General features: G+C 38.9%; 1 protein-coding gene across 1 annotated transcript in view; it reads right to left on the bottom strand.

Moving 5' to 3' along the window:
- Nucleotides 1-16152, bottom strand: part of FHIT (fragile histidine triad diadenosine triphosphatase) — a 954345-nt gene that overhangs the window by 262205 nt on the left and 675988 nt on the right. The window contains exon 4 of the mRNA XM_090282940.1: nt 15155-15184. Coding sequence (XP_090139066.1) covers nt 15155-15184 — 30 coding nt within the window. The remainder of the gene's footprint in view (nt 1-15154; nt 15185-16152) is intronic.

Genomic DNA, 16152 nt, shown 5'->3' with positions numbered 1-16152 from the left:
TATTCAAAACAGAAGGGTCACCAAGCCGAGAACACCCAGATGTGGGGAAGAGTTAAGGGCACCAAAGTTTCCTTAGGGGAAGAATAACACAATTTTTCCAACTCCTACAAGGTTCTTGGAAGGGAGGAGGTACAAAATTAATCCAGACTGACCAGACTCCAGAGAGAGAGAGAGAGAGAGAGAGAGAGACTCTAAAAATCAAAGATTCCAATCTCGTAACTGTAGGTTCACAGGGGCATGTGGGGGAAGAGCAAGACAATTGAAAAGAAAAATGTAACCTTTTCTAACTGGAGTTATCCAAAAACGGAATAGGAGAACTGGTAAAAAGTAAGCTAGCCATCACTGGAGAAATATTCCACAGATTTATACACTGAATGAGCTAATGCTAAGACTATAAGAACATGAAAGATGGGTTAGGAGAAGATGATTGTAATAAAGTACGAAGAAACAAACAAATTTAGTCATTGTATGACCTTTTAAAGCAAGCACGTTGGTTGGTTATGCTGTTTACAGAGAAGAATGTGATGTTCACAAATCAAATTATCACAAATTACACGTTTACCATGTCTATTAATGTAATGACCTTGGCAGTTGACGCATAGTCTTCTTTAACCTAATGAGCATACTGAGTATAATCAATTAGGTTTGCAATTAAAATGATAATTTATTGAACACATCCCCCCCTTCCCCGATCTCTCAGGAAACTGTTGAGTGATAAATGTGAGCACTTCTGCTGTGGCCATCTCTCTCTCTCTCTTAGCATTTACATTATGGATAATTTATTAAATCTTAAATTTCTTTCCTATTTGTAAGTTTCAGCAAAATTTAGTCAGGTTTCAATAGAGTGTCAAGGGATAATTAGGACAGTTAGCAGTAATTTATCATTTCTCAGCTGGGTTTTCAAGTGTTCGCTGTCTGGAGAGATCCGTTAGCCAGTTCTGCACAGATAGCTATGAAATCTTCTTTATCTTTGTGCAAATTGCTTTTCTATTTTCCCAAAGTGAGCTGAAAGATGAGCCAATCCGTTCCTGAAAATCGAGTCACCTGTGTGCTCGTCATCAGCGTGCAGCTGCGGCCAGGCTTCCGCTGAGGGGCTACAACGGCTAATGGATGATATGACGCCACAAGCTGCAGCATTTTTCCAACTGCTGAAGGTTAGAAATCTAAACTGGCAATCTGACTTCAGGTTAGATCTTCAGAAACTATTCACAGGAATCTATAAACATGCCAATATACATTTTACACAGCACATATTGCCTAAGTAGCCCACCAAGGATGAAAGCCTCGAAAAGAACAGTTCTTTACTATTTCCATGTAAGAGAAGGATTTTATTAAGCCTGAATTGGAAAGGGAGGACCTCGTGTCTTTTAGAGAGACTCATTTACTAGATGGTAAAAAATAAATGCTCTGGGTAATTTCATTTGAAATGAGTTATTTCTAGATGGGGGGAAATTGACGCAATTGGTGAAGAAAGTAAAAAGCAAGTCTCTGGGAAGAGCCTGCTAGTATCATGTATAACTCAATTACTTGGACATGGGAAATAAGAACACAGAAGACAAGATAGAAGGTGACTCAGGAAAGTCATTCCTTGCAATGAATACCTTCTTCTCCTCTTCCCGACAGTCTCTCAGAAAAGTATAAAGTGATCCATATTTCCAGTTTATTTCTGACACCTAAACCAAATCAAAGTTCACTTTTTAGAAATCCAATAGCTATTCTCAATCAGATTGCAAGGAAAATTAAATCATAAATTTCTCAATCCTAGTCCTAGTTGTCACATTCTTAAAATACAACTTTCCTCTCTCTGGCACTTTATTTAAAATCTTTTAAGCCAGGCTCCAAAGTGAGTTGTAGATTTGATAATTTGCTAATGTAGCCACAGTAATTGTTTTGAGCTGCATTTATGATTTTATTGGATCTTGCAACAATCAATAATAATCTACTGATGTCCCTGACTCTGGGGTTTTCTCACAGTCAACAAATGGGCCAGTGGATTCATTTTTAATGTACTCACTTAGCACTCCCTCCCTGAGAAAGAGAGTCTTGCATATATTAATAAAAACCAAGCAATGAATGGCATTGGTACACATGACTTACACCAAAGAATTTAGCTGCAAGATAAGATTTAATGTTAAAAAGAAGGGGAAGAATAGATTAATAGGGCCCATTTTGTACAGCACCACCAGCATTAAAGTTAATGGAATCACCTTGTGGTCATGCACTAAAGGAAGCCTGTTGAAAGTTAAGCTCTCCTCTGGTCATTGGTTCACAGATTTTCACTCTAAGATACCTATTGGCATGTGATGAGTATTGCAGAAACACAGAAGTACTTGAGAAATTACTTACTCAAACTGCCACTTAAGTGTATTAAGAAGTAACAATAATTGAATATTTCAGAGCAGATGATCTATTTGGGAATGTTTTCCATTGGAAGTAGTGGAAAATTCAACTCTACCCGGTTTAAACAATAGTAGGCATTATGGGATCACCTATCCAAACAGTCCAGAGGTAGTGCAGGCTTCAAGGGCTGGTTAATTCAACAAACCAGTCATGTCACCAAGGATATAACTTCTTTCTAATCACTGCCTTTCCAGCCTCAGCCTGTGTCATTCTGTGGGAAGTTGCCCCAGGAATCATTAGATGGCTGCCATGGGCTCTACTAGAGAAAACACTCCTTCCCACCACCAATGGATACAAGTCCTCCTCAATGCTGAGAACAATCGTCCCCAAAGCTGAGGGAGTCCTACACTCTAAGTGGCTTAGGTCAGAATAAAGTCTTTACTGTGGCAGAGAAAATTGGCTTAGGCTGGGGATACATAAACTACAGTTTCTGGGCCCAATCCAGCCACTGCCTATTTTGTAAATAAAGTTTTATTGTAATACAGTCACACCCATTAGTACAAAACTATTTACATGTTTTCTATGGCTGCTTTTCTGCTACAATAGGCAGCTGTAAAATTACAACAGGGACCACCTGGCTCTCAAAGCCTAAAATGTTTACTATCTAGCTTCCTATGAAAAAACTTGCCTATCACTGGATTAGACCAAACAAGGTTCACACCTGGAGCTAGCAATGGATTCAACTGCATCCTAACTTCTTGGCTGCTACATAATGTAAGAGTTCAAAAAGTATGCTGGGGAGACAACCACAGCACCCATAATAGATCAGAGACAAAATTATTCAAGTTCTAGAAAGTGGGGCTAAGGAACTTAAAAAAGACAAATCCATGAAGGTGACCTCTGCCTTTAGAATATACTCCAAACACTGAATACATTTAAAATAGAATTAAAACACCTCACAGCAGTCTACAAGACCCGGTATAACTGTTTTGCTGTCCACTTCTTCCTACTTATTGCCCATCACCTGTCTCCACCCAAACTTCCTGCCACCTGGCCTTCCATAATCTCCTAGAGTGTGCCAAGCTCGCCTGCACTGTTGCTTCCTCTGCACAGAATACACTGCTCTTTCTCCCCCAGCTCTTCACCTGGCTGAATCCTGTCATTCCTCGGGTCCCAACCCTCTCCAGTGAGTCTTTCCTGACCACCCTATCTAAAGCAACTGTGCCACCCCTCTTCCACCGCCCTACCCCCTGGAACCCTCTTTCATAGCCCTCCTAATACTATTTAGAATCTGCAAGTATTTTATTTATTCACCTAGACATAAAGGAAGCTGAAAAATAAACTGAGATTGCCTGCCTCCCCTTTCACTGGACCCCAGCACCCAGCAGCACCTAACACATAGTAGGCAACAAACACCGTCAGAGGAATTCATATGAATTACACAACTTCTAAACCTCCCCAGTCTTCCCTATTACAGCATTTATTTCAAAGAATTTCCTTAAAGACAGGGACTGTGTCTCATTCTTGGTCTGACAGGACCTGTGACAATACCTGGTACATAGTAGACAATGGAATAACAAATTAAAGACTGAATATAGAGTAAAACAGGAGTAGGAATGATGCTCATTTTCCTGGGAGGCAGGAAAAGGATACGTTTGGCAGTGAAGAGACTGTCATCATCAATCACAGATCAGAGCTGCTCAGAAATGGAAGCAGCTAAAGCCCCTACCGGGTCTGCAGGTATAGAGACAAATGAAAGACCAATCTGAAGGCTACAGAGGGAGATAATTTGCACACTAGGTGATGATACTACATGACTTCCAAGGGCACTTACCCCTCTGGGATTCTATAAGTTATCCTGGGCTCTGAGTTTCTTCCTCAAGAATGAGTTTCATTTCTGGTCATCCGATGGCAGAGCTGAGTTGGAATCACATTTATTCCTCCCATGGCTCAAGAGTTTCATCAAAAGTATACGGTTAGAACCTGATTGCCTCTGGGACTGTATACCATTTATAACCAACAGATAAACTGAAACACAAATAAAATCCCCATTGGGCTGTTCCTCAGGGCACCAATATAGAAAGCATGATAAGAAAAAAAAATTTTTTTTTTTTTTTTTAGGGAGTAGGCAGTGACATATAGACCAAGGGTGGGAGATTTGAATGTGAACAGTAAGATTAAATAGATTTCACTACAAAGTAAAATTACGTTTATTGAGTTCACTTTGTTCACTCAATGTTGTTTATTCTTCTAAACCACTTTCGGCAAGGTCAACATCCTAAACAACTTAATCTTTATTTTTTATTTAAGATCAGGAAAAGCTTACTTAAAAGAATTAATATTGCATTACTAGAATGCAATACTATTATCTGTATGTTGAATGAGTCCAAAAGGATTTTGAGCCATCATTTTGTTCCTTCCCACTGAGGACTGGAATTAATCCCATTTAGAAGGCTTCCAGCCATGTTCGTTTTTATTTCCTTGATCACGGTGGATGAGATGCTTCTCCATGGAGGGGATCTGATGTGAGACGACAGGTGTAGAATTGATGTCTCATGACATGTGAAGTTAAAATTTTAAAGTTGCCCTTTCCCAGCACTAACATAATTCACAGAGAAGGTGGGGAAGAATTTTGAATTTCTCACTGTTTGGCCTGAGGGCCATTACAGATTCTCACCAACCCAATATTTTTCACTCAAATGTCTGTCATTAGGAAGGTCATTATTCTAATTCTTTCATGTCTGTGGCTCTGCAGGTTGCCATATCTATTCTTCATTAAGCTGGTTTCCATTTGATCTAGGCCAGGTCTTCAAATCCTTACATTTCTAGCTGCTCTTTGGGGCTTGGGAATTACTTTATTAATGGTTTTGGTAAAAGGAACAAAGAAGAGCCCCTGAAAGGGATTGAATAATTCAAGATGAATATGGGAGTAAAAATCAAGTACAGGTCATCTAGACCAAAAATCAAAATGTATTTATATAAACAGCAGGTCATAAAGCTGGGAAACCATTAGAATCAACTGTGGACATTTCAAAAATCAATTTCATGAGCCCCATTGTCAGTCATTTGAAGACAGAAAGTGTGAGAACTTGTTATATATTAAAGATATACAGCAAAAAGAATGAATTATAATAGTCATTTTTAATGAAAATTCTTCCAATGAGGCCCCCTTGGAATAAAAATTATAGAGATAGCTACATATTTTAAAATAATTTATAATATCAAGGTAGTAAAAAATATAAGTAATATAATGATACACATTAATCAACAACAAAAAAAACAAGACATTGTCTATGGTGTTGAAGGTCCCCGGGTACCATTATGTCCAATGATGTGCTCCTTCTCCTTACTACCTCCCTTGGAGCATCCTGACCCTATTTGTGTCCATATATCTAAGTGATATATAGATTTCAATTTTTAAAACTTATATATATAGTCTCTAAGTAACCACATTTTATATTGTATTATTTCTGCTGTTAATAACTCCTGAAGCAAAGTTTGTTTCAGCTGAAAGCCCAATTCCAACCAAATCACGTATTATTTTATGGCAGTTAAATCCCTATTCTGTATTTAAGGTGTGAGGTGTGATCTATAGCAGATGGCTCATCTACTGAGCCCAAATCCAGCTCTTACATTTAATCAAAACTATAGAATACTTGTCACACGATTAATTGGTCTGAGTTCATTTTACCTTTTCTTTCCTTTCTATTTTCTCTCTTACAGAACTGACATTTTAGACAAGCCTATTATTTAGATGTCACAGGTTAAAGCTTTGAACTTACAGTGAGCTAGATATATGTAATTAGAGAATTTTTCTAATTATTTCCCAGGCCAAAACATACAGAGCAAAATCACTATTTTTTTAATTTACTGAGCACCTACTATCCCATAGTAAAATGGCACCAGTGAGTAACTGTCCTTACTGCATCAATACAATTAAGAAGGTGATTCTGAATAATAACACCTCACATTTATGTAGCATTTTAGGGGCTCTAAAGCATGTTGCTTTCACAGGATATTTGATTGGATAGCACTTAAATAAAACCCCTAAGCTCTGACCATCACATGTGAAAAAGACAGTTTACTGAAACCTGTGCAGCACTGTCATTAAGAATACATCTGCAGTATTCGCTACATTTTTGTGTTATAAATCTCAAAATTAAGTTAACAGCCAAATATCCACTTTGTTACATCAGAGCCTCTAATTACTAAAGGAACTTGTTTGGTAGCAATAATAAAAAATTAAAGATCCCAAACACAATTCTGCTATAAACTGACAAACAGCAATAAAGCAGCATTTTGGTTAGTTAACCTTCACCTGCATAATAAATTAAACAAGGACAGACAGTACTCTGGGTATTTTTTATTATTCCAAGCAGAACCAAATAGTGCAGATGAATTTGTGTTCAGAGTGACAACATATTTACAAAACCTCTCCTGCAGATATTCAACTGTGCTTGCTGGGCACAAGGTGTTCATAGGAACAGCTGGCCACATGATATCCCAGAGCTGGATTTTTGGACAGGCCTGGGTTTGAATCCCAGCCATCCTGTCAACTGTGTGTGTTTTTTCCTGAGTCGTTTTACCTCTATGAAGCTTGGTTTCCCCAAGTGTAAACTATTAATACCCATTTTGAGGGTTGTGAGGATTAAGTGAAATTTCTGAAATTAATAGCAAAGATTTATTGAGACACCCCTACATGCCAAGTACTATTTTAAAAGCATTTACTTGCATGCATCAATTCATTTGGTCTTCACAACACCCCTAGGAGATTGGGGACCATCAAGACCCCTGGTTTTATAAATCTATAAATGGATGTTGGAACTAGGAAAGGTTGACTCTTTTCTATTTTTTAAAGTATATTTTATTGATTATGTTGTTACAGTAGCTACATTTTCCCCCTTTGCTCCCCTTTGCCTAGTACCCCTCTTCCTCCAGCAATTCCACCCCCCTTAGTTCATGTCCATGGGTTGTGCATATAAGTTCTTTGGCTTCACCCTTTCCTATCTTAATCTTAACTTCCCCTTGTCTATTTTGTACCAACCAATTATGCTTCTTAATCCCTGTACCATTTCTCCATTTCTCCCCCTTCCCCCTCCCAGCTGATAACCCTGCAAATGATCCCATACCTATGATTGAGTTCCTATTCTTGTTTGCTTAGTTGGGTCTTGTTTTTATTTTTTAGATTGAGTTGTTGATAGTTGTGAGTTTGTTGTCATTTTAATGTTCATAATTTGGATGTTCTTTTTCTTAAGTAAGTCCCTCTGACATTTCATATAATAATGGCTTGGTGATTATGAACTCTTTTAGCTTCACCTTGTCTGGGAAGGACTTTCTCTGCCCTTTTATTCTAAATGATAGCTTTACTGGATAGAGTAATCTTGGTTGTGGGTCCTTGCTTTTCATCATCTTGAATACTTCTTGTCGGTCCCTTCTTGCCTGCAAAGTTTCTTTTGAGAAATCAGCTGTTAGTCTTAGAGGCACCCCTTTGTAGGTAACTCTCTGCTTTTCTCTTGCTGCTTTTAATATTTTCTCTTTATCTTTCACCTTTGGCATTTTAATGATGATGTGTCTTGGTGTGGTCTATCACAGAGAGGTTTGGGTCTATCTTGTTTGGGACTCTCTGTGCTTCCTGGACTTGTATGTCTATTTCCTTCACCAAGTTTGGGAAGTTTTCCTTCACTATTTTTTCACATAAGTTTTCAACTTCTTGCTCTTCCTCTTCTCCTTCTGGCATCCCTATGGTTTGGATATTGGCATGTTTAAAGTTGTCCCAGAGGTTCCTAAGCCTCTCCTCATTTTTTCAAATTCTTGTTCCCTCTTCCTGTACTGGTTGACTGTTGTTTTCCTCCTTATGTTCCAAATAATTGAATTGAGCCCCAGTTTCCTTCCCTTCACCATTGGTTTTGTGTGGATTTTCCTTTGTTTCATTTAGCATAGTCTTCACTTCTTCCCTTATGTGTTTGCCGTACTCAGGCATAATTATCAAGCCTGTGAGCATCTTTATCACCAGTGTTTTGAACTCTGTGTCTGTTAGGTTGGCTATCTCCTCGTTTGTTAGGTTGGCTATCTCCTCATCACTTAGTTTCCCCACTGGAACCTTGATCCATTCCTTCTTTTGGGCCACACTTCTCTGTCTCCTCACCTTGACAGGTCCCTGTGTTTGTTTGCCTCTGTGTCTTAGGTAGAGCTGTCCCTCCTGTTACATTGTAAGGGGCAAAGCCTTAAGTTTTTCTTGTCAGTAGAGTGCGGCCTGTTTCAACATGTTGTGGCACTGTATGTGAGGGAGGGGACTGAGAGGGAACAATGTTGCTTGCTCAGCATGCGCACCTTTTCCAGGCACTTCTCCGATTTCCGTATAGAACTGGCACCTCTCTAGCTATTGCCCTGGCTGTTATTCCCAGAGTGGGTGGGTCTGTGGACATTCTAGGACTGTGGGGGCCCTTTAAACAAGCAGACTCTGCTGACAGACTGGCAGTTTCTTCCTCCACCCCAACCCCCACTGGTGTGCACAGGCAGAAGCAATGAGGCTTTATTTTCCCCAGAGGTGGGACCTGGAGCAGTGTGGTCTGGTCTGGTGCTTGGAGCGCTCCTAAGGTGTCCCTTCTGACTTTTTAAAATGTGTGACTCCACTTTCCACTGGCCTGCCGCTGCTGCATCTGCTGTTGCCACAACACTGCATCCTCTCCGCCCTGGCTCCGCCCCTCCTACCTGTCTGGATGAATATGTCTTCTTTATATTTTTGTTTGTTGGACTTTCATGCAGCTCAGTTTTCTGTAACTTTTGGTTGTCTCTAGTTCTGAGGTAGTTGTACAGTATTCCTTCTTAGTTGTGGAGGGAGATGCAGCATGTCTGTCTAGGCCTCCATCTTGGCCAGAAGTCTCAGGAAAGGTTGACTCTTACTGAGTAATACAAATGTAGAACATGTCTCTGGGATTGAAACCAGGCCATCTGCCACCAAGGTCCTCCCTCTCATGGGTATGTTTTAATCCTGATGACCTTTCCTCTCCACCCTCACTCCATCTTCAACATTCCCCATGTCACCCACCTAAGCTATCTGTGAGTTTGAAACAGGAGAATACCAAAGGGCTTGGTTAATTTTTCTTTCACTGCTTTGCTCCAAATGGAATCATGCAAATCAAAATTAACCAATTAGAAATGGAAAAATGCAATGATTTGATATCTACTTAGAAGAGGGTGTGAGGGTTTAATAGGAGAAGAAGTTTCCCACGGGAGACAGGAAGGCTTATGGCCCTTCCATTGCCTGGAGAGTCAGGGACTGGTGGCTTTGACTCCAAATCATCAGAGAGAGAGTCAGAGAAACATACATGTCAGAGAGGAAAGGTGGGCTTGGAGACATTCACTCTCACATGTACACCCAAACCCCTAAGCACTGAAATTGTTTTTGGTTTACTGAACTCAGAAAAACTGGATTCATTTGAGAGCAGAGGTGTAAATTATAAGGCAGTTCCACAAGATAAAGGCTACTTCATCCTGAAGATACTAATTCTTCCAGCAGTAAATATATGCATTAGGTATAAACATAGGCAAGGCACTTTTCATCACAGCTTTACTGAAGGATAAAGTTTCCTGACAAATTATTGCTCTTTTGAAATTCCTCTAGATGAAATTAATAAATAACAGTCAAGAAAAATCACTTTCATTCTTAAACTGTCGATTTCTCCTTTGTGCACACCAAGTTTTAGGAATCCATTTAGGTGGAAAGCAATCAGCTATGTGGAGATTCCCCCACATTTTGTCACTTCACTGGAGTGAAGTGTACATGGGAACCACTTACCGTATCTCTTAAAATGCAGAGTCCTGGCTTCCACACCAGGCCTACTGAATCAGCATAGCAAGCAGGCAGGTTTCTGTTCTGTGAAAATGACTTCAAGTAATTGTGAAGTACACGAATGGCTCAGAACCATGTTTTACTCATTATCAGAGGCTAAAAATATCAGGATAGAGAGTCTTCCCCACCCCATTTAATAAGACAGATTTCTGAATGTCTGAGTGGTCACTTTTATAACAAGTTCAAACTAGATATTGAAATAGTACAACTTATATGATCAGGAGAACAACTTCTCAAGAATCTAAGCTAAAAGGCAATAATTAATAGTGAGAAAATTCAGCATATAATATTTAAATGAACTCATCAGGGCCACAATCACAATGCCAGGTAAGTTCCCTAAAGCCCAGCCTTAGCCTATTTTATAGATAAGAAAACTGAGGATAAGATTAAGATTAAGAAACATGCATAAAGTCCCAGGGACAGTACCATATGTGATAGGCTACATTATCTGTTCATCTCACCATCACACAATATAATAGATAGAGTTTCCCCTACTTGAGAAATGTGGCAATGGATGTTCAGATAGGTTAAGAGCCTGGCCCAAAGGTACACAGCTAGTAAGTTAGTAAAGCTAATATTGCTATGGTACCTCTGACTGATGCCAAATTACAGTAACCCCTGAACTTTATAAAAAGCTAAAAGGCCCTCTTTGTTGAGGAACTAAAATAATTCCCAAATCTCCATGTAAAAAATCTGCTCTAGGACCACAGAAACTCCTCAGTGAATGAAAGCATTTAGTTTGTTGTTGCTGTTGTTCTTAATCACACTTCTTTAAAGAATCCTTTTCTTGTTCTTCCCTAAGCAATCTGAAGAGTAATTGCTCATATCTCAACAGTTATTAAGAAACACTTATCACTATATTAATACTATAAAATTAAATATCTAAGTAGAAGATTCAAGCACTATAAACACAGAAGAGTGTAAGCAAGCATATTCAATAAATAGCTCTTATGAAATTCTATATTATCTTCCTGCCACAAATCTCTCTCTTCAATATTCTTAAAAAGTCCTCCCACTTAAAAATACATACAGTAATTGCTCTAAAAGAGAGCCCACATTAAACTTACTAAACAGCACCCCTTTTATTTTTCATTTTACATTATTATTATTATTATTATTATTCATCCTTACCCAAGGCCATTTTTTTCATTGCTTTTAGAGAGAGAAGAAGGAAGAGAGAAAGGGACAGAAAGAAAACCATTGATGTGAGGGAGAAGCATCTATTGGTTGCCGCCTGTATGTGCCCAAACCGGGGATCAAACCCACAACCTAGGTAACGTGCCTTGACTGGGAATCAAACTTGCAAACTTTTGGCTACAGGACAATGCTCCAACCAACCAAGCCACACTGGCCCAGGCGTACCAACCCTTTAAAAGGGATAAACATTGCCTTAACGATTTGCCTCGCTGGAACCACGTTTTGGAGCATGATTTTGGTATTTGTATAGTGGAAATTTTGGTCTTTATCAGTGATACCTGAAAGATGAGATATTCTTGATGGAAATTCCAGGAAACCCAGACCCGTGACGGCAAACTGGAATACCAGTACACATCATCTGCTACTTCATGTCAACTAAAGTTAAAAACTCAGGAGCAGAGATTTGTTCTATCAAGTGAAGTCCCATTATCATCCCCATTCTCCTCCCCATACCACCCAGGAGATCTGAAATAAATAATGAAAAAATTCAGGATCTCATGAAACTCACATTCTGGAGAGATTACAGAGACAACACAGGTTCAGAACAAAAACAAGAAGAAATAAAGGTCAGTGAAGAATGCCTTGAAGGAAAAAAAACAAGGCAACAGGACAGAGAGTAAAGCATTTAGGAGGGCTACTTCAGATGGGGCTTGGTGTCAGGGAAGGCTGATAAATACAGTGATCTATGGCTATGCATATATAAGGTGATATGTGTATACATATGGTGCCATAAGGCTGAGACCAAAAGAAGGATAGTTTCTCACCCTGCAGGATGTCCAAATCATTGCAATAATCACCTGATGGAGAGCAGTGCTCTATCGTTTTTAAACTCAAAAGGATAGTAATAAGCAATCAAGAAATAGGAGCTCATTTTTTTTACTTTGCTATTTCCCTTTCCTGCTACACCTTTGTTTCTTGGCAATGCAAAATTTAAAGCTCCTGAAATTTAAAAAACCCTAAAGTGGTGCTGTGTTCACAAGGCGAACTCAGTGGTACACAGGCACTGACAATAACAGCAGTTGCTTTGGGGAAGAGATCAATATTGTACTGGGCTTATTGCTCTTATCCCCCAGCATGAGACAACAATGGCTTAGAACCCAGGCATCATGCGGAAGACCAAGAGTCAGACACAGAGGCAAAGATGAAGAGAAGAGTCACTGTGCTCTCCATGGCAGGCTAGCAAGTGCTGCCTCGAGGTGTGCAACTGTGTGGATTTCAAAATAGGAAGTGCTCAGTCTTGAAGTGTAGTTTTCTGAACTGGACAGCTGACCATTGAAGATGCTGCTTTGTCTCCTGGAAGGGCTACCTACTACTAGACTGACTTCATGGGTTAAGCTTACGTGGTCATCACCACCTATATGTTATCACTATAAAATAGTAAGGCCAGTAAATATCTACACTCTGAAAAGAATTATGGGGTGTTCTTGATAACAATGAAGATCTCAACCCCCAACCATAAAGATTCTAAATAAGTATATTTAGAATAAGGGCTGAGAACCAACTTTTTAAAAAACTAACACCAAAATCAATGTTTATGTAGTTAGTATAAGAATTACACTTGGAAGGACTTAATAACTCAGACAACTTTAAATATGTAGACTTGGTCTAAAAGGACAGTTTTCAAAACTTTGTCATCCACTGAGGTTTTTATATGTATGGTTTTTTCTTTTAACTATTTTATATGTCACAGAGAATTAGAGATGGCCCCACTAACTCGTACAGGGGAAATTCTGTGAACAGATTGGAAACAATTGAAATATGTCCCAGACAAGATAATCTATTGATTTTTTTAAAAGTAGAACTGTAAAAAGATTAAGCTAAATAATAATGGTGGTGATGATATTAACCATATTCCTCATTTTATATACAAATACTATATGCCAAGAATTACTCTGTCCTCACCCTTGAAGATAACAAAACCATTAAAAAAACTGGCCAGATATTTGAGACATCAAAAGTAGTCATTATTGTAGTCAGAGGGTCTATAGCAATGGTGCTCAGCCCTGCTAGGCTTGGTTCTTGTTTGCTTTTTTAATGTGTTATATTTTATTATTTTTAATAGAGATGAAATCCAAGTACCATAAAATTCACCACCCTCAAGTGTACAATTCAGTAATATTTAGACTATTCACAAAGTTGCACAACCATCACCACTATCTAATTCCACAACGTCTTCATCACTCCACAGAGAAACCCTTACCCAATAGCAGTCACTCATCACACCCCACAGTCTCCAGCTCTTTCTAACCACTCATCTACTTTCTGTTTATACCCAAAGCCTGTTTGTATAGGAAATAATTTTCACATCCCCTTCAGAATTCTGAAATGGAATTTCAAGATCCTATAACTTATATATTCATATAAATATTAGATATGTTTAGTATGTACATATTATCAATCTGTGCATTCCACTTGATTTGGTTTGTGCATTCTCCCATGTTACTAGCTATGCATCTACAGTGTTACTGTCAAGGACTGAAGAAATATGATCAGAAAGATCATAGTTAGATGCATGAAGCATCTAACTAATCTGGTATTGCTGGAATTTACATTTGAATATTAAGTTTTTAAAAAATTAGTAACCATGTTTAAACATTTGTGTTTTGCATTTTAAGAAACAGTTGCAAAAAGAAGCTACTCCTATTATACTCTTTTTAAGCATTTGCATATTTAGAAGCCTGGTGGCAGAGGGGTGGACAGTGGGGTGGAGTACAGCCTTGTGCCCCCTCTGCCCATCACACATAGGTCTGTAACAATCTTTTTATCATATGGAATTTGGTGGCAGTCACTATAGGACATTCCCTGCTCAAAAGTACTTCCTAGATATTCTATTTTAAAAGTTCCACTGCAGCAACATTAAATATTAAAGCCATATGCAAACTAAGATAAAAAGATAACTGTTTATTTGGCACTGTTTGGTACTAAGCATTAGCATATTATCTTCTACCCTTACAGCCAGGATCAGAGCCATAAAATCTTACTTTGCAAAGTATAACATTAACACTCCAGCTTGACTTGCTTCTTATTTATAGCACTAGAGAAAACAAAACAAAACTTTTTTATGATTTAGGCATGGGACCTAACTGCATAGGAATTTGGGGGGCTGAAACCCAGCTTTCAGAATCAGAAAGTGTTTTACTTTACTGGGGAAACAGGGACTACTATCCTGACAAATCTTCCTTTCCTCTTCGAGCACACTTATGTTTGAGTTCCACTGACTCCATTAGGTTAGAATTTGGTACTAAGTACAAAGGAAGGGAAAGTAGGTGCGTGAGTGGAGAGGACAGAGAGAAAAGCAGGGGCAAGGAGTGAAGGGACAAACTGGGGTGCCCACTTCGGTGAGCCCTTCACGCAAGAATCAAGAGGCACAACACTGTGCCAAGAGCCCAAAGCCTTTTGACAAAGACACCCAGGCTTGAATGGGATCCACAGATCCACACCTGGTGTGAGCTCTTTCCTAGACACTGCCTCACGTGAAGCCCCTTGACTTCAGTTTTTGTTTTAGGACTCCTTGATTTAGATTCTGTTTCAGCATTTGTACAATAATAATTTTATTACAAAAGGTAAATGTCTTGTAAACTAATGGGAAACATATTGTTTGGAATAGTTTATAATGTCAGGATTTATGTCTCTAACACTGAGGGTCTCTCTGACCTCGAAGGTAACATAATGGAATAGCAGTGTGCTGTAAATGACTCAGTGTGAGCTTTTATTAGTGCTCATAATTGCCCTTTATTAATTTGTATGCACATAATAAGCACTCACCTTCACAGTCTGCCCAGCTTCGGGGCCATCCTAGAAGGAGGAAGAAAAACACAGAGGTAAGAACAGAGAGCCAGAAGCTGTATCTCCTACTTATTCTGAAATATTATCTGTTAATAATTTATATCCAATTTCATTGTGTGTTAATTTATAGTATTCTCTGGGAACCATTTGCTTCAACTCTGTGGGACCAGACAGTTCTCCATTTCTGCCTAAGAGTGAGAAGTTATGTATAAAAATGATATAAATTATCCAGGGAGCCAAACCCCTTGCTACTTTACATGCTCTCTGCTCCTGGATATGGTTTCAATTGCATTAAATGAAAGCTGAAAATGTTCAGGGAGGTGAAGTATCACACCTTTTGATTATCTTTAAGTCATATGTAGTTTAATTAATGTCTGGCTACTTTAAATCTCTATTCAGGAAATCTGCCATAAACATAATTCATTAAGCCAAACTATGGGCTGTCTCATTTGGGATGAACACCAAAGAGCATGCCTTCGCTGGCTGTTCTGACCTTGGGGGAGAAAGATAGGAGTGTTCATTGTAACTGGGCCCTTGTCCCATTCTGGTTCCTTCTCTCAGCTTTTTGAAGCCCAACAAAATTATCTGCTTGGTTGAAAATGAACAACCTCGCCCAGACACCAAACACAATAGAAAGTCAAAGGGGCTTAGCAGGTTTGAGATAGCAGAATAAGCAATGTCTCTACAATCAGAAATCCCAAAATTGAATTAGGACATTTAGGCAAGTGTTTCTACCTCTATGACATATATTAAGGGGATGAGAAATCTTGCTCTGTAGATGAGGGTAGGGGGTAGGGTGGGGCAGGAGTAAGAAGAACTGTTAACCAGTGGTTTTCACACTTGGATGCATAACCCATTAGTAGGTAAGAAAATCACCTTAAGGGCTTGTGATCAGCGCTAAAAACAAAACAAAGAAGAAAATAGAACAAAAGCTATTAGCATGTATAGAATCGATAAACATTGTCTTGTAAAATGCT

Source organism: Furipterus horrens, unplaced genomic scaffold (genome assembly GCF_987537825.1).
Source record: "Furipterus horrens unplaced genomic scaffold, mFurHor1.1.pri manual_scaffold_7, whole genome shotgun sequence".
Taxonomy (NCBI): Eukaryota; Metazoa; Chordata; class Mammalia; order Chiroptera; family Furipteridae; genus Furipterus; species Furipterus horrens.
Note: the sequence above shows the minus strand (reverse complement) of the source record. Positions and strands in the feature narration are given on the sequence as shown.